This window comes from Salvia hispanica, chromosome 4, assembly GCF_029641045.1.
Source record: "Salvia hispanica isolate PSC_SH4W2 chromosome 4, Shi_PSC_v1, whole genome shotgun sequence".
NCBI classification, from domain to species: domain Eukaryota; kingdom Viridiplantae; phylum Streptophyta; class Magnoliopsida; order Lamiales; family Lamiaceae; genus Salvia; species Salvia hispanica.
In genome coordinates, this window is record NC_142695.1 from 12,469,305 (window position 1) to 12,486,745 (window position 17,441).

General features: G+C 36.7%; 3 protein-coding genes across 15 annotated transcripts; 1 reads left to right on the forward strand and 2 right to left on the reverse strand.

Annotated features, from left to right (window-relative positions):
* Positions 1-329: 329 nt before the first annotated feature.
* On the reverse strand, positions 330-10,148 carry LOC125194095 (formin-like protein 18). 13 transcript variants are annotated; one of them, XM_048092124.2, is made up of 21 exons: positions 10,018-10,148; positions 9,649-9,889; positions 8,846-9,546; positions 6,857-7,078; positions 6,202-6,772; positions 6,052-6,117; positions 5,271-5,952; positions 5,026-5,152; positions 4,733-4,804; positions 4,271-4,318; positions 3,518-3,616; positions 3,337-3,378; positions 3,128-3,208; positions 2,993-3,043; positions 2,821-2,902; positions 2,440-2,534; positions 1,964-2,035; positions 1,749-1,865; positions 1,369-1,437; positions 1,207-1,273; positions 330-961 (listed from the first exon to the last, which is right to left on the reverse strand). In XM_048092124.2, exons 2-21 carry the CDS (start codon positions 9,719-9,721, stop codon positions 786-788), a joined length of 3,513 nt encoding a protein of 1,170 aa, XP_047948081.1. In that variant the 5' UTR covers positions 9,722-9,889; positions 10,018-10,148; the 3' UTR covers positions 330-785. The 13 variants fall into 13 exon arrangements, 9 of the variants coding, with proteins under 9 accessions (XP_047948081.1, XP_088912467.1, XP_047948078.1 ...); XR_016128836.1 differs by having other exon boundaries at positions 330-526; positions 618-961; positions 5,271-6,772; XM_089056341.1 differs by having other exon boundaries at positions 5,271-6,117.
* A 1,989-nt stretch (positions 10,149-12,137) lies between these two features.
* LOC125194377 (RTF2 RING-finger protein) lies at positions 12,138-13,387 on the forward strand. Its single transcript, XM_048092560.2, has one exon. The coding sequence runs from the start codon at positions 12,209-12,211 to the stop codon at positions 13,241-13,243; it is 1,035 nt and encodes a 344-aa protein (XP_047948517.1). The 5' UTR covers positions 12,138-12,208; the 3' UTR covers positions 13,244-13,387.
* Positions 13,388-13,507: 120 nt separating this feature from the next.
* LOC125194378 (Transport protein particle (TRAPP) component) lies at positions 13,508-17,042 on the reverse strand. Its single transcript, XM_048092561.2, has 8 exons — positions 16,843-17,042; positions 16,462-16,550; positions 16,142-16,205; positions 15,775-15,852; positions 14,967-15,043; positions 14,811-14,877; positions 14,619-14,726; positions 13,508-13,782 (listed from the first exon to the last, which is right to left on the reverse strand). The coding sequence occupies exons 1-8, from the start codon at positions 16,912-16,914 to the stop codon at positions 13,753-13,755; spliced, it is 585 nt and encodes a 194-aa protein (XP_047948518.1). The 5' UTR covers positions 16,915-17,042; the 3' UTR covers positions 13,508-13,752.
* Positions 17,043-17,441: the final 399 nt, after the last annotated feature.

Here is a 17,441-nt window from a genome sequence, read left to right on the forward strand (position 1 = left end):
ACAAATTTGTAAACAGCTATAGATTTTGACTCCCACTGTTTATACACACTTCCACTATCATACACAATTTCCTCTAAATACAAATAAATGGGAGAATTGAGGAATTCACCTGAATAATTATGAATTTGACCAAACTTGATGATTTTTTCAATATTAAAATATTACTATTAACATTAAAAGTAAAGCAGAGAAGCCGCAATGCTAATTAATTATTATCACTAGTTAAAAAATAACAATTGAAAATCATGAACTCTAATTGGAGTGGATGCATTATTTCCATAACTCATCATCTCTGATCAACCACATTAGCATCATTTTCTACAAAAAGCTACACCCTCAACGAAATTTTATTTGAAGCTCGAATAAGATTACTGTACAACGTATTTGAAACAACCAACTATGTACCCCACACAAAGAAAGAAAGAAAGAAAAGTGTGTGAGAATATCTTATACTAGATTTTAGGAGCCTAAGAGATGCTACATGGAACGTTGGCCAGTAAAAAAAAGTCGCACGACCTTCATTCTTCTGAAATTCCAACACGAACCGACTTGAGGCATCAGATGAAAATCTCTCTCCAGCTATAAAGGAATAAAAGAGAACATAGAGCTTAACACACCTCATCATATTTGATAACGGAATTCTTCTGCACCGAACTATCCAACAGAGGAATAGACCATCATCGGGCGGCTTCCCAGCAAGGCGGGCAGTTTAGTTCAGAAAGATCATTTCAGCCAATCCGGAACGTAAATTTATCAAACTCTGCTTCACCCAAATTTGGTTCCAGTTAATTGACACTATTAACTTGTGACTGTAACAAATGTCCAGTATCAGAGGCATTCATCTTTGTAGGTTCTGCTGCGCCTTCTTTCTCTGCCTTCTTTTTCTCGGTCTCTATCTGCTTGCAGTTTTCCTCGTGGGATTGCTTGAACATCTTTACGAAGTTGGAGAGAGTCGAGATCACTGCCACAGTAAAACAAAGCATACATCAGAGTGCGTTGTAATACTATATCTATATCAGTACCAAGAGTATTGGGTATTCAGGGTAGAAGGAATGCTCCACAACATTCTATTTTGTCAACAAGAAAATCTGATTGAATGAAACATAGTAGTGTAGCTAATGGCACACAAACCACGTTTTCGACAAGTTGGTAGTCCTATGATAATATAATACTATCACAGTAAAATAATCAGGAACTGAGAACCACCTTGCTCAAATTGGCAACGCGCAGGATCTTCCCCGAAATATAGGATCAATGAGTCTACATTCTTCCCCTGCAGTAAGAAAGAGATATGAGACACCATTAAAAAGGATTGCTGACACAAATATTATGAAATATGCCTACTAGCTTAATGGCAGGGGAACGTACCACTGTAGCATAAAGTGAAGCCAATGTCCTGACTTCACCTTCGGAAAAACAAAGGAACTCCTTCAGAGCCTGGAAGGGAAAAAAGGAACTAGTACATCACAATTGCCTAAAAATATACCAATCTTTTTATCACCACACACGCAGAGACGGATTGTATTGGCAGTACATCAATTGCATCAAAATATACTCCCTATAACACTATATTAGAACACCATTGCTTTTTCCCAACTCTATCTCCCTACCACTGTTCCCCACAAACTCAAAACTTCACCTAAACAAATTATACAAACTTTAAAATAACAAACTAATGGGAGAAAAAAATTATTTCTCATGGATAGATGAAAGCACCAAGATCCATATTGACAGGGTTTAGGATGTACTTGGCAAAAGTGTTCGGAGACAGGGCCATCACTTTCTGCCATGGACAACTCCTGCATAACTTTTTCAAGCCCTTTGTTAATAGCTTGCATCTCCTCAGCCAAAAATTTCAGTTGTATCTGCAAAAGGATTTCTTCGTCCGCTAAGCAAGTCACTTGAACATTAGTAGAGTCAGAAAATTTGGAGTGCACAATAACATTTCATGTAGTTATTATACCTTTGACGCATGTTCCAGGCTGGAAAGGTCTTGCCAAAAATCAAGAAGCTCCGGCAATTTGTCCGAAAGAACCTGGATGAAAAAATGACGAAAAAACATCGATGGCGAAACTTCATCCCTTACAACCACTATGTGATTAGAACTTTCTAGCCTTATCGAAGTACTATATAATTAAGGTATTACTTGCAAAGCAAAGTCAAGTTGAATGAAGGGGCAAGATTAACAATTTCTTATAATTGTCCCAGTTGCAGGTTAAAAAAACCATTAAATGTCATGGGATGCTCTGCTTTGCACTTCACTCATAAGTGGAATGACTAAAACATTTTCAGAAGCAGAATTGGCAGGCTCAGCAGCAATTAGCTTTTCCAATTGTACCAAAAATGAAGGCCGGATAATAAACCACATTGATTTATTCACAAATGCAAATACATGGTTTATATGATTCACTATGAATCCCCTGGAGATATTAAATGTACCTTGCACAAATAATGCATCAGGGTCATCTTATTATTCAGGGCACGAGTCTCAGTAAGTTTGAGGAGGCTATCCAACCTGAACCCCACAGCAGATCCTGTGGTAATAACACATACATAGCATTGGAAGAAAGTAAGAACTCAAGAAAAAGTGACACATCATCGAAAGAAAATATTCTAGTCCTTAATTGTCTATCATGTCTCTTTCCACCAAGGAACAACAAATAAAGCTTCGTGTCTGGGGCTTTTCCAACAAGACAATAAGCAACTTCCTTTGTACGGCTTGTGCACTCAGTTCCAAAGCAGGAAGAAAGAAAAAACAGACACACGAGGAGAGATTGAAGGTGGTAAATCACAACGTATCAGATGGACAGGTTTACACACCTCGAGCAGTTCCCTGGTTTAAAGCATTACCCAGAGAAAGAATTGTTTGCATGATTCTTTTCAACTTAGCAGAACCCCTGATCTGATGAGAACATGATATGACGATTAATAAGACAGCATATTTCCAAGCTTACATACTGATATGAAAATTAAAAAATAAAAAGCAAGTTGCCTGATCTGAAGCAGAATTCACCACATCCAAACTCTTCCTGAGGTCAGAAACCTATTGACAAAAAATGGATAACAACATTACAGATAAAGGCCAAGAAACAATGGAAAATAGGGAAGTTATGTACTAATTTCTGACCTGGGCACGGAACTGAATTTTAAAGGAATAAACTCTCAACTTATGTTCTATCCGTGGCACATGCATCAAGTCCAAAAAGAACTGGGATTACAGAGAAAAACCAAATATCATATTTCATAACACCAACCAAGCCATATTAGACTGGGTATTAAACAAAATAGACCAGGAAAAAAAAAAAGAGAAAGGAAAACCAATCTAATGCTACGGACCTGTTCGCATTTGCCTAAATTGTCTCTTTCACCTTTGTAACTCTGGAAATAGAGAAATCTGATTAGAATTTCAATTAATGAACATAGAAATTGGCTTCCCAGAGAATCCTAGGTTTGTTAAACAAATATGCTGTTCAAGAGCCCTCGTATGGAAAACAAAACACGAATTTTAAAGCAACACCTTCAGAACTTCCATCTCATCTTTAGTTGGACAAAACTTGATTAGGTTATCAACCTGATCGACATCTAATGCAGAGTCTTCCAAGGCAAGTACTGAACTCTGCAAAAATGCCACAGATTTCATGGTAGAAATGATTGGAACCAACAATTTAAGGAAGATAAATCAATGAATCTACCAAAGTTTAGTAACTACAAATCATGCAAGGAATCTAGAAGGTTTGCAGTGCACAAAACATACATGAAGAATAAAAGGGAAACTTGAAATATGTCAATTTAGATTACAGAGAGTTGAGAGTGTAAAATAACTTGGAGCAGTTACATTTCCCCTCATGTTACCAGATTCAAGCTGACAAAATCAGTAACCACACGCTCCTTACATCATGTACAGAAGATATGCAGTGAATGGGATATTATTCAAGCAATATAAGACGTGCGAATTTGAGATTCAGTCCCTTAAAAAGTACAATAACAAGGGGTTTCATTTCTCTGACTAATTGAACCTACAAGTTAAGCCATCACCAGATTTACTGCCTGATGTACTCAGTTCTGAAGATACAATGAGGAGTATATGTTTAACATACCATGTTTTGAAAATTACAATTTTGTTCATCTAAGCATGTCTCTTAACATTATTTACCCTTTCAATATAGGCAAACCACACCACGCCACTAACAAGGGACTACACTTGTCGAAAATGGAATGTTTAGACCTAATGGGGATTGAACTAGAGCATCTGAATAATGAAATATGAAACCTGTAAATTTGCCGAAAATGCTATTATGGAAACACTTGAAACCAAATGCTGGAAAAAAATGTACATAAAATCAGAATAAAGATCATAGTAGCTAACAAGTTATACGTTAGATAAATCATCTGTGAACTTAAACAGCCTGAACTCAATCTTCATGATAGAAAAAATTGTAACATGAAAGAGAAAGACTCAAAAGGTGCTAAGGTCTCTCAGATACGAAAAGAACAAAATAATCTTTTTTCTTTTCTTTTCCCTTCTTATGAAGCTAAGATTGCTTTCAGTCTTTATTTGCACAGAGAAGGACACATCCTGGTAAATAATAAATATTTTACTCTGTACTTCGTAATTTACAATGATGAGTTGGAAGTAGTAGCATGGCACCTATGGCATAAATCTTAGTAAAGCTAAGAAATACTCAATGTCATTCTTGAAAATGATTGATAAAAGGTGTAATTTATAGCTCACCAGCATATCTTGCAAGGGTATCTTCACTTTTGACAGCATTATTTCACAGTTGTATGCACGCCTGTGTTCTATCTGCAATACCAGGAAGAAATGGTTACAGCAATTCCAATCCTAAAGGAAGCCATATCTTGCAACCAAAAGGTCAAAACTGATTAGTTAAGATTGTGTTAACATTCATTAATGAATTTCACGACTAAAACAAATGAAATTTTGGAATATATTAAGGGAATTCAGAAGGCACAAACAAATCAGATTTTAGAATTGACAAGTAATATTCAACAATTAATAATCACCAATTGCACTTTTTCAGGTTTACTGCTTATTGAAGCTAGTGAACCAGTTTTTCTGCCCCCTTGACCTTTATTTGGAACTGCTGCTGAGAAGAGAGATTCAAGTTCTGAAATATCAATCTCCGGAGCCCTAAAAAATAAATAAAAGTAAATAAACATGAAAATATGGATAATAGGGTATTATGCAAATACACCTACAACAAATATGCAAGAATAGGACCTTCCACCTCAGCCCTAGTAATACTTACTTAGAAGCTTCAGATTTTTGATTCTCAGCCCACAAGCTTCCTGAAACAGCTTTTGATATTTTTAGCCAGTGCAATGGCTTCAATTTTTTCGATTGGTTATTTTTTGAAACCTGTGTACGCGACAACAAGGCTTTCCCTTTTGTCCCAGGTAGAGGGGCCAAAGGTGGAGGGGGAGACGGAGCTCCAGGCAAACTGCCTCCACTAGCAGTATTGTTTGTAGAATGAGGTGGAGGAGGTGCTGAAGGAATATTTGAAGAACTCTTGGTAGTGGGGATGGCAGGGGGTGGAGGAGGCTGTGGTGGAGATACATTTGGTGGAGTATTAGGTCCCACGGGATGCAGAGGAGGTATAGGACACAGAGGCCCTCCTCCACCAGATATCTCTTCCAGGAGCTGAGGGGGTGGCGGGGGACAAGGCACAGATACTGCGCCTGAGCTATGCCCCATACTCGGGGTTGTGGGAGATGCACCAACCCCAGAAAGTGGAGTGGACTCCCCACCGCTAAAACTTTCCTTAGGAGGTGGTGGTAGTTGTGGTGGTGAAGAAGGAATAGGTGCAGGTTGTGCTGGACCACATACAGGAGCTGTTTTAACCCCAGTAGGAGCTGCATGCAGATCAGACACAGGAGGAGTTGGAGGAGCTTCGGCTTTAGGGGCTTCTGGCAAATCTTCAGCTGAAAATGCTGATGAAAGAAGATATTCAGATTTAGAAAGTTCATCCTCTATGACCCTATCTTGACTCTTTGGACTTTTTGTATGAGTCGAAGAAATATTGGACTTACATATATTTTCGTCCCTAAAAGGGCGGCCACTAGCGGTCTCCAGTGGCAGAAGTGGGAGAGAATGAGCTGCACTTACAGAGCCGATTTTATCCTTTGAATGGGTAAAAGGTGAAGTTTGTTGACTATAAAGAGAAGGTCCAAAAGAGGCACCTGCATCTCTTGCTGACTGAGATGGTGCACTTGTAGGTGAGGTTTTAGCATATGATGTTTCTTTAGGTGCACATAAAGGAGAAACATCTTTGGCCTCAGCTGTAAGACTCGGTTGAGCCTTTGTTTCATATTGTTGTCTGGGTGACAAATGAAGAGTTTTTGTTATAGAAAATTGATGATGTGGTGAAGTCAATGAGGGTGGAGAATGATCACCAGAAGGGATTAGCGTTAACTTCGAGGATATGACTGCCGTCATATCAGTCGGTGAAAATTGGTGGTCAGCTTGAATACTAGCCGTATCAGTGTTTTGGGAAAATTTTGGTGATAAATCAGACTGGTTCTCAGAACTTAGACTTGTGTGGCTCTTAGCAAGAGATTGAACATCTAATCCTGCAAGGCTCTCCTTTAGAACTTCAACTCCAGAATTTCCCTTCGGAACTAACCAATCCACACTATTAAACATTTCACGAACTTTAGCAAAGGCCTCCTCTGGAAGGCCATCCTTCTCCTCAAAGCAGGAGGAGTCCACACGAACCAGGGAAGTGGTAGTGTCCATCTCAGAGAAAAGAACCTTCATTGATATAACAGTCATCACTGGAGACACCCTCAATGAGTTTGGGAATCATAAAGTAGCGCCATTTAAGAAAAATTGTACCTCTGACCTGAAGTCCTTAGGAAATTGTTCCTTTGCATTCCATAAAATATCAATATCATCCTTATTGAGCATTAAAATATTTGACCTTATAAAAGCAGTGTTAAACATGACACGAAACATCATCTTTTCCCGCTCCATGTCATCATCCAAGCTGATACATTCCAGCACAACATCACCTTGAATGTGGCAATTGAGGTCAACCTTTATTATTTCAGATTCACCCTGATAATAACTAGAAACCATGAGGGTGAAAAAACTTCACAATTTGGGACATAATGAAGCATAGCTTTTGAACATAACAAAGCACGGACAGAATGAAGGAGGTCGAAAAGAGATTCCAGAGAGAATCACCATATATTTCATTTAGAGATAGTTAAAGTTGTCATAACTACAAATTTAGTTATAGAAGTCAGAAAAAAGGTGGCACTACTAAATGTAGCAGCAAACTTGCAGAGAGACAATTCCTTACTTCTGAAAGGAATACAAAATAAACTCTAGCAACCATAGATGATTGTTAACAAAATAGAAGTATTGCAAAAACTATTGTCATTCATCATTCTGCAGACGTAATCTGGAACAACCTGTTTCGTATATCTTACCCACCCCAACTTCATCTTCAACTTTTTCTATAATGCATAACAGGAACAGGCTGAAAGGAGGCCAAAAATAATTCTTCCTGTGTCCTTGCTAAAACAGGCAATTGTTTGAATGGAAAATATGCCTTCCACTCCGTACCCAATTATTTCAGATATTAGAAAGATAGTAGAACAATCATTGAAATATATAGCTTTGTTTCAGAAATAAGCCCAAGTTAATTGATCTGACCTATTTACAATAATCTTCAAAAAGTGTAAACTATCTAGAACTGTGAAGAAACCAAAAGACCTATTAGCAGCAATTGAAAGAAGAGCCACGAGTAATCATATGCATAATGGTATCATAATCCAGTGCAGTTCATAGAGTACATTGCACAATGCACATGTGACTTCTCTCTCACATAAAAACCATGATAAACTATCCCACTTGAAGTTAGTTACTTGCCCCAGTCAACAAACTGCATTTCTGTATCCTATGAATATGATTCAACCTGTGTGTATGTTTTCAAAATACAAGTTACTAGTTTCACACGTATCCAATACTTAAAATACTATGAAGTTTGCTTAAGAAGCAAAGATAAATTCTTCAATTACATGATGACTGAATGCGACTGAATAGTAAGATCAAATTGACTGTGCATGCAAGAAGAAGTTATTTTGCTATTTTGTCCATGTGCTGAGAGTATAGTGAACAGCAAGAGAAAACACACATTAAATGGTTGAATAAGTTATTCTGTGATTACCTCTTTATATTCTTAATAAAAACAGTACCCCATCCACGATGATATTTTCATATACTTGGGTATATCTTGTTTGCATTTTGGATCAATTTATGGATTCCTACCATCAGCATCAAAATAGCATGTGGAGCACGAAGTGTAACTATACAAATTTTATCTTCACAGTTGAGCATAATCACAGGAACGCTGTGTGCTAGTTCTCAGAAAATAGCATGTATCAGATGAAACCTAGCTTTCCGGAGGACACGACTTCCAAGGATGATTTTTAGAAAAAGTGAAGAAAGAATTAACATCATATCTTGATAAATGTGGAGCTTCAGAAGCACCTTCGCAACTTGAGTTTATCTTCTGTGGATAGAGTAGGTCTGATACTTCAGGAATTTAGAAGTGTTCATAGATATTTCAAAATTGAATCAAAATTCAAAATACATTGACATAAGGTTCAATTAATAAAATATGTTAACAGGTAGTTGCTCCCACTGGTCTACGTTTCTATAAAATTATAAAAGCAGGCATAGTTTTATGATGATATGAGCCTGACTGGGAGGTTTACAGGTAAGAATATTTAAGAAGTTGGGAAGACAAAATATTCGTCCCTCAAGAATATGATGCTTGAGTTGCGTAAAAAGTTGCTATAGATCTTAAGAGTTCACCTGCTTGTAGTGTCGAACAGCTTTATTCCTCTTTGGAGTCGAGAATAATACCTTGGGTGCACGCTCAGAAACAGAAAGTGGATCTTGTCCATAAATACAAAATATTGGTCGGCAACCACCCTTGCCGTCAAAATTAGGAATCATTCTCATAATAATACAATCCAAGGTGAGTGCCCGGTCTATCGGTGGCCATTCTGTTGCGACGTTTCTCCTTGTCACATATTGCAAGTACCTTAACTGAGAAGGAATTGGATTCAAGGGGGACATCAAGTATAAAAGCTCTCGAGGAGCTTGTTTGTGCACCATGTCCAAGGTCTTAAATTCCCCACTGTAGTGCTTTCTGTAGATCAGCAAAGCAGCCAACATGAAAGCTAAAACAGGCCAACCACCACGTTCGCAGTGCATGAGAAGCAAATTTTGGATCCCTAGTGACAGCCAGCTTTCGCTAGATTTTAAGAAGTGGTGAACAACCTCCATTGGGAGGAGCGGACAACCTTCGTATTGGCGAGGATACTCCATTACGGTCATATCATATCCTGTCAAAACACTCCCTATCTCGGTCTGCGTCTCCCCTTGTCGGAAATTAAAAGCTAAGATTGAAGAATCAGGATAGTTTTCTCTGAGTTGGTTGACAATGCCTCCCACATAGCTTTTGTAATCTTGTTTCTCCAAAGAATCAGTTGTGAAACAACAATCAAACACTGTAGAATAAATATATTGCGCAATCAATATTCAGATTTGCAGGCACGTATCAAAAAAAAACATTCACAGAGAAATTAGGGAAATTGAACTAGAGAGAGCACCATAAACTCTCTCGCAGATCTCGAGAAGGCCATCAGGCGGCTTGCGGTAGAACAACTTGCGAAACAGCGACATTACTGAATCGAACTAGTGGTGCGAATCCAATAGAGAATCTGAGCTTCTGTTTGGGGTTAGTGAGTTAGAAGCAGAGCGGAATTTCTCGATTGGGTGTATTTATTCGATTCTACTACTGGGTGATTTCTCCATTATAACATCAATCAATGCGTTTTATCTGCAAATATCCTAATTCGATGTACGGTCAATAACGGCAAACGTTAATCGATGTTGAAGAAACACATGAACCCTAATCAGTTGTACCAGAAAATAATAAGCTCAATAAAACAGAGGAAAAAAGGAAATCAAAAACTCACGTTTATAGCGAATAATATACAAAAGGTGGTAAGAATGGAGAGAGAGTATATCCTTAATCCTTCATAATTGTGAGACGATAGTAGGACAAAACACAGAGATGCTGCTCTTGCGGATTGCGATGGCGAAGGTGATGATTGTGTGGAAACGTGTCGCGTATATATGGAGTAGCTTGCATGAAATGAAATGACCTTCAATTTGTTTTATTTTATTTTAAATTTAATGAGGCGATGCATGCACGACTACCCAAATCTCTTAATTACCGAATCGTTTGTAGTTAATTAGTTGAATAATGACAATTGGATTACCTTCAAAGCCGTAAATTTTATGTCGTCTGAAAATCATGTCTCGCTACCAAGTTGTTATTAAACTGGTTATAAAAAAAAAATTGTAATTTTAGTCTCCCATTTCTTTTTTATCAAACACATTTTGACACATCATGAATTTTAAGAAATACTACATTCGTCCCTAAAAGTTTGTCACAGTTTACTATTTCGATATGTCCCTGAAAGTTTGTCACAGTTTAAAACAGTGTTTTAAAAATTGGATCGGACCGACCGGTTCGATCGGTCGGACCGCGAATCGGGAGCTGGTCCGGTCCGGTTTGGCCCCTAAAACCGTTCGTGTGTTGAGCTGCCGGAACCGGCCGGTCGGACCGGTTGAACCGAAAACTGGGAACCGGTTTTTATATTTAAAAGCTTGTTTAAAATATGAGACTAGAGGGAATTGAACCCTAGAGTCTAGGTAAGAAACTATCACCTCTACCACTCCACCACATGGTCTTGAATGAAATATTGTGAACATTAATTATTGTTATATATTAACTCCATAATTTTTTGTCCACACAAATTAATAATTTGTGTTTAGTTTTATACTTTAAAATAATTTTTAGTTATGATATGTTTAATTTTAATTATAAGCCACTAAATTTTATTTTTATTGATGTAATATGGAGTATATATTATTAATATAGTTTATTACTCCATATTTACTAATAATTCAAGTTTAATTTTATATAATAACTAATAATACTATTATAGTATATATTTATCCAAATTAACTAAAAATTGATATTTAGTTTTATATATTGTCTATAATATTATTTCACCATATAAATGTTTTGAGATAATATGAATTTTATCTATTTATTATATGTAAAATATGTACTTTTTTTGGCTACATTAATTAAAAATTTATATATTTAATAAATATTTAAATTTACCATTCACTTACTTTAAACACTCTTATTATTTAATTTACTTAAAATGTTTAATATATGTTTTTTTATATGTTAATATTAATGGTAATATATTACTCACTAAATTTAATATATTTTGTAAGAGCATATTTAATTTTATATTTGCAAGGTAAAACGGTTCGACCAGTGATTGAACCGGTCGGACCGGTTGAACCATGAACCAGTAGCTTCACCGGTTCACCGGCCGATCCGATTTTTAAAACATTGATTAAAAGTATGATCCACATCCCACCAACTTTCTCAACATACTTTTTATTACATTTTTTAAAATCTGTGTCGAGTCAAAGTATGACAATATTTTAAGGACGAAGATACTACTGTTTAACTTTATTAAAAAGTAAGTGAAAAAATTAATGGGCTATTTTAAAGATGGTGAAGGTAATAAGTTAAAGAAGTATTGGACGCACTTACTAAAAGTAAAAAGAAGATAAATGTGTTATTAAATATTTTTATTAGAAGATAAGTACTGATGTTAAGATGAGTTTTAACGAAATGTATCAATTTAAAATATTAATAATTTTTTATATGAAATATACTATTAATTTAAATTTTTTTATGCTAAATTAAAATACTGATGAAATATTCCAAGTGGATGACGTTTGATGGATTATGCTTTGAGTGTGTCATTTTAAGATATTTTTATAAAAACTGTTATGTTCTATGCTTTTGAATATATAGTAATCTTGTAGATTTATTGGTATCTAATGTTACGAACACTTGACAATTTGTATCATAGATTCATAATGCTTTTTTTTATTAATATTAACAAGATTTTAATAATTTTATAATATATTCTAATTATATATTGGCCCGTATTCAAAAGTCGGCCTGTATATATATATATATATACCACCACTCTTGTTTATAATTAATCATCTTTGGCAGATTCATCTTCTTCCCCACATCGCCCTAAAATTTTCCCCAATTGCAAAATCATGAAACCCACATCTCGAAATTTCCAGGTTTTCTTCCAATCTCCCGACCTCGGAATTCCTACGCGTGCTGTAAATTTTCAAAACCCTAACCCTAATCTCACCCTCCACCACCTCAAATCCTCGCTATTCCCCACGACTTCGATCCCTCACGCTTCCTCCTTCTTCACTCTTAATGGAAAACCGCTGGCCGATTCAACTCCCCTCCTGCAAAACCGCGAAATCGTCCCTTTCTCCACCCTAACCCTCCACATCCGGCTCCACGGCGGCGGCGGCGATGGTGGCGCCACGGGGGCGGAGTCGCGGGACTGCTATCTGAAGATGTACGCCGTGAAGAAGCCCGACAAGGTCGATCCGCACGAGCAGCGCCTCTCCAAGTGGGTGAATTGCAGCTTATCGAACGAGCCGCTGAGGGCGCCGGTGGTGATCGATGCGCTGGGGAATTTCTTCAACAAAGAGGCTCTGGTCGAAGCTCTGTTGAAGAAGAACATGCCTAAGCAGTTTTGGTACATCAAGGGTTTGAAAGATATGATTCCGGTGGAGCTGACGGAGAGCCCGGGAGGCGGAGAGGCCAAGTTCCAGTGCCCGATCACCGACCTCAAATTCAACGGGAAGTATAAGTTTTTTGCGCTCAAGAGCTGCGGCCATGTCTTGAGTGCCAAGAGCTTTAAGGAGGTGAAATCTTCGAGCTGCTTGGTTTGTCACAAGGAGTTTGTGGAGAGTGATAAAATTGTGATCAATGGGAGTGAAGAGGAGGTGAAGGAGCTGTGGGAGAAGATGCTGGCGGAGAAGAAGGTTAAAGAGCATAGCAAGAAATCGAAGAAGGTGAAGAATGGCGAGGAGGTGGGGCGATTGACTGGGACGAAACATGGCATCGAGGCTCGTGGTCAGGGAGCAGAGAGTAAGAAGTTCAAGGTTGCTGATTTGGCTCCTGCTCATGCCACCAAGGAAATCTATGCGTCGCTCTTCACTTCATCGAAGAAGCAGGATTTCAAGGAGACGTATAGTTGCAGATCTTTGCCGCTTGGTCGAAACTGAAGGCTTGGTTATTCATATCTATAGAAACTGGTACTGTACTGTTATTTGTTGAACTTGCATTGCTTTCTTGGAGATCCCCTGCTGCTATGTAGAAATCATTGATTTGATGGCTATCAAAGTTATGCAAAACTGGATTTTTTGTTATGGTGTGTAACATTTGATCATATGATATTTCACAATCTTGGTAATTTTTTGGATTTGAATGTTTTGTGACTAATTTACTTGACAACTTCAAGGCAAGAAATTTACAGAACACAGAAACAATGAAGTTTAGGAATTCTCAACAAGATTTGTAAGTAGCTGTCTTGAAATTCCAAGTAAAGCATTGTCTTTAAACATAAAACAATCATATTGTAAGTTAATGGTAATGAAAATCCCTCGGCAACTTCACAAGTAACATCATCAACTTAGCCAATCATCTCAACATGCACCTATCTTATAAACGAATTTCTCGAGATGCTTGCAAATATGTCAACATACCAAAGCAATTGCTCCAATTTTCCCTTCTGTTAACCCAATCTTGCTTCTCGTTGCAGTACCTAAAATGTAGCAAAAGATTTGAACTTCTTAAGCACTACCAGTTAAACTAAAAATGATTTCCAAAATGAATGGAGAAAAGAAATGAAGCACGTGTTAGACCGACATTTGTTTTGATTAAAGACAAGCAAAGGTAATGATCGATGACATAGACAATTGTTTCAATTAAAGACAAGCAAAGGTAATGATCGATGACATAGACAACCGTGCAAGTAATGCTTAGAAAAGATTTTGAACAAGCATCATCGGGATACTACTTGTTTTTTGGACTTCACAGATGCTAATGACTTTCTTATTTAGCTTACAGCCATAGCTCCACTCTTCTTTATCAGCAAATGTAACTTTATCCCCTCAAAGAACAAAAAAAAAAGCATATGCTCACTATCAGAACAGATCCTATACCTTTGTTTCTTCAGGGACTATTAAAGAGAAAGATCAAGTATTCTCTTTCTATAAAATTACTAACAGTTGGACTTCGATTTCATTCTATAGCAGAACTCAAGTACACTAATTGAAGTTTTCGTACACTTAATTTGTAGTATCATTTAAATTCAGGGTCCCTGTTTAGATAGCCTTCCAACTTAATTTCAATCCCACAAAGTTTTCATTGTAAGGGATGCAAGAAAGCATTGCAAAATTTACAATCATCAGTCCCAAAGGATGAAGTACTATTCACATGTTTATTTAGGTGATGCCATTCAAGTTTTAATTTTGTTGCTACCATTCAAGTCTTACTGTTATTATTGTCAAATCATAAATTCATGATGATAAACACCATTAAATCAAGTGATATATAGCAGTAAAGAGAAATACTATCACATGTTTATTTAGGTGATACCTCTTCAGCAAATTTAATCAAAATAGTTGTCCTGGGCCGGTGCTGCCCATCCACAGGTACAAAATGAGCTGTTACAACAGCCGGAAAACCGGCGTTATCCAAGACCCCCTTCAAAATGGGAAAAACCACTTAAATCACTCACTACCATAAATTAAATATAATTTGAAAACCTTTGTCCAATGCAATACGTACCCTCACAATTCCAGCAACAAATGCTCCGCAGTTAAAGGCGCCCATATCTTTGGGAACTGAAATAAATCTACCATAAAACTTCCCAACTCAGCATGATATTGCAGGGAGTAAAGGAAATCTTGCATGATATAATGAAAACTAGCATAACAAAATAACCTGTTGACAAGAAGCTCCTTCTCACTGATCATGTACTCATCCTCATGCTCGGTACCTTTCTCAAGAGAGTCAGCAACCTAGTGTTGATACAATGTTAAAATCAAAGCAATTATGAGATTATGTTGGTTAGGGCCAAAAAACTAAACTAAGTTGCACTACTCGTTTGATGTAGCACCCTGGCCCTATGAGAAGCCCATTGTGCCATCATATCACAGCTGGGCCCTGCCCCCATAGGCCATGGGAGTTACATACAAGGATCAAAAGACCAAACTAAATTGCATTACTCATACATTTACGAGAAGGGAAAACAAATGTCCCAGTAATTAACATGTTTGTATGGTTCAAGAGTGACACTTCACCCATCTTATACATGAAATGCTGAACCAATTTTATGACAATGCTCATCAACCATGTCAAATTGTTGTAGACTTGTAGTTGAGGAAATTTAATTTTTCATGAGTCATTTAATATAATCCATTTTAAAATAGAGTTTTCTTAAAGATCATTGTGTTAAAATCATTGTTTTTGGATACAAACTAGATATTCCCAAGAATATGACTAGCATTCATGTTCAAATGTAGTCAAACTCAAAGATGCCATATCCTTTTTTCAGTGGATATTTTGGAACCCTACTAAGGGATAAGGATAATATCTCTGACAAAAGTGTTACCAATGCAAAGACTACTCCTATATTCCTTATCAATCATCTACCATGAGCCATGCCAATAGATATAAAAAGTATACTCCTGAAAGAGTATGAGACCAAAACAAAACATAAGAATAATACTAAGAATGGCATTGTCTCAACCTTTGCAAACAACACTTTCCATACTGTGCTGTGTATGAAAGACAGAATACCCAATAGCCGTGTCTCCCTCCTGTTACCCTAGAGCATTGGAAAAAGTAAAACAATTAATACATTTGACAGTTCAAAAATTTTTATACTAGTATCATTTTTTTGACGAGTGAAAACGGGTTTGCAATATATGAGATGATGAAGTGCAAAAGATATTTAAGGATTTTGTTTATCTGGTCATCTCTAGATGAAGAAGAACTTTAGCACATGAGACTCAAGAGAAAAAGCAATGTAAGCAATAACGGTTGCCCTAATTGTATGCAGAAGTTGCACTGTGCTCCTTGGAAGAGTATTCACATGCTTGCATGAAATTTCCAACCTTTTCCCTATGACAAAGCAGTTCCAGAACCCTGGCTCCAACAGCATATCCGGCATCCTCTAACCTGATCCAGATAGAGAAAACTAATCAAGTTTTCCACGTAGTACAAACATCAAATCTGGATTTTGAAAGAAAAGATTCCAGCAAAGATGTTTAGTGACAGTATATACTGTACTAAATTTTAAATCCTCTAAAGATTTTTAATCCATTGACATCAAAATTATGTGAACACTGAACAATAAACAGTAGATATATTATGCTCTATAGCAATGATCATCATATTGGAGATTAACTGAAAAAAATTGATAAAAAATTACTACCTTCTTTCTAACTCTGCTATGTTGTCAACTTGAATCTGATTGTACTGAACGAGCTCCGAAAACAAGAAGGCGAACGCACTCAAACTGACCTGCAGCAAATCCTAAATCAGTTTACTCGTCCAGTCAAATCGTGAGTCCGTGACCTAATTCAATGATGACTAATCCTGCCTCCCCCAATTTAACACAGCAGATTTAATAAATAGACCGTCTTCACAGAATATTCAGCCATAGACACGAATTCGTCAGTCCAATCAACTAGTATTACGAAGCAATTAAACGATCTTCACCGATAAAAGCTTTGATCGATTTCAAGAAATTGATCAAATTTATAAGCTTTACGGTGATGGGCAGTAAGGATGTGAAGCAATAGGATAGGATTACCTCTTGTTTGCCTTTACCAATGGGTCTATCTAGCACGTTTGCATATTGCTTCGCTTTGCCAACCCCTATCATTTCTCCCTCCAACTATTATGCAATTTCGCAGTGTCGACTGAGAGTTTGCGTTGCAGGCTTGCAGCAGTTGCGACTGGGTTTAGACGACAGCGTTTCGATTTCTCTCTGTCTTTTTTTTCCTTTCTATATCAGTTTGTATATCAGTTTTCTATAGATTCCTCCTCGTCCCACGATAGTATACATTTTTAGTTGGACACGAGTTTTAATATATAATTGTTGATAAAGTAAAAAGAGAAGTAAAAAGAGAAGTAAAAAAAATAATTAAAATATTATTAGATGAAAATAGTTCTATCTTATTACAGATAAGAGAATTTTCAAATTTAGAAAGTACATATTTTTGTGGAACAAATTAAAAAGAAATAGTGCATATTTTTTTTGGAAGAAGAGTATTTCATTCAAGATTGTTAGTAATTTTTATTTTTATTTTTTTTAAAGTTAAACTATTTTTTTCCTTTAAACTTCAAGATTTGTAAGCCCTAAAGCTTTTGTGAAGACCCACTATTTATTATATTTACTTGGAGTAGTAT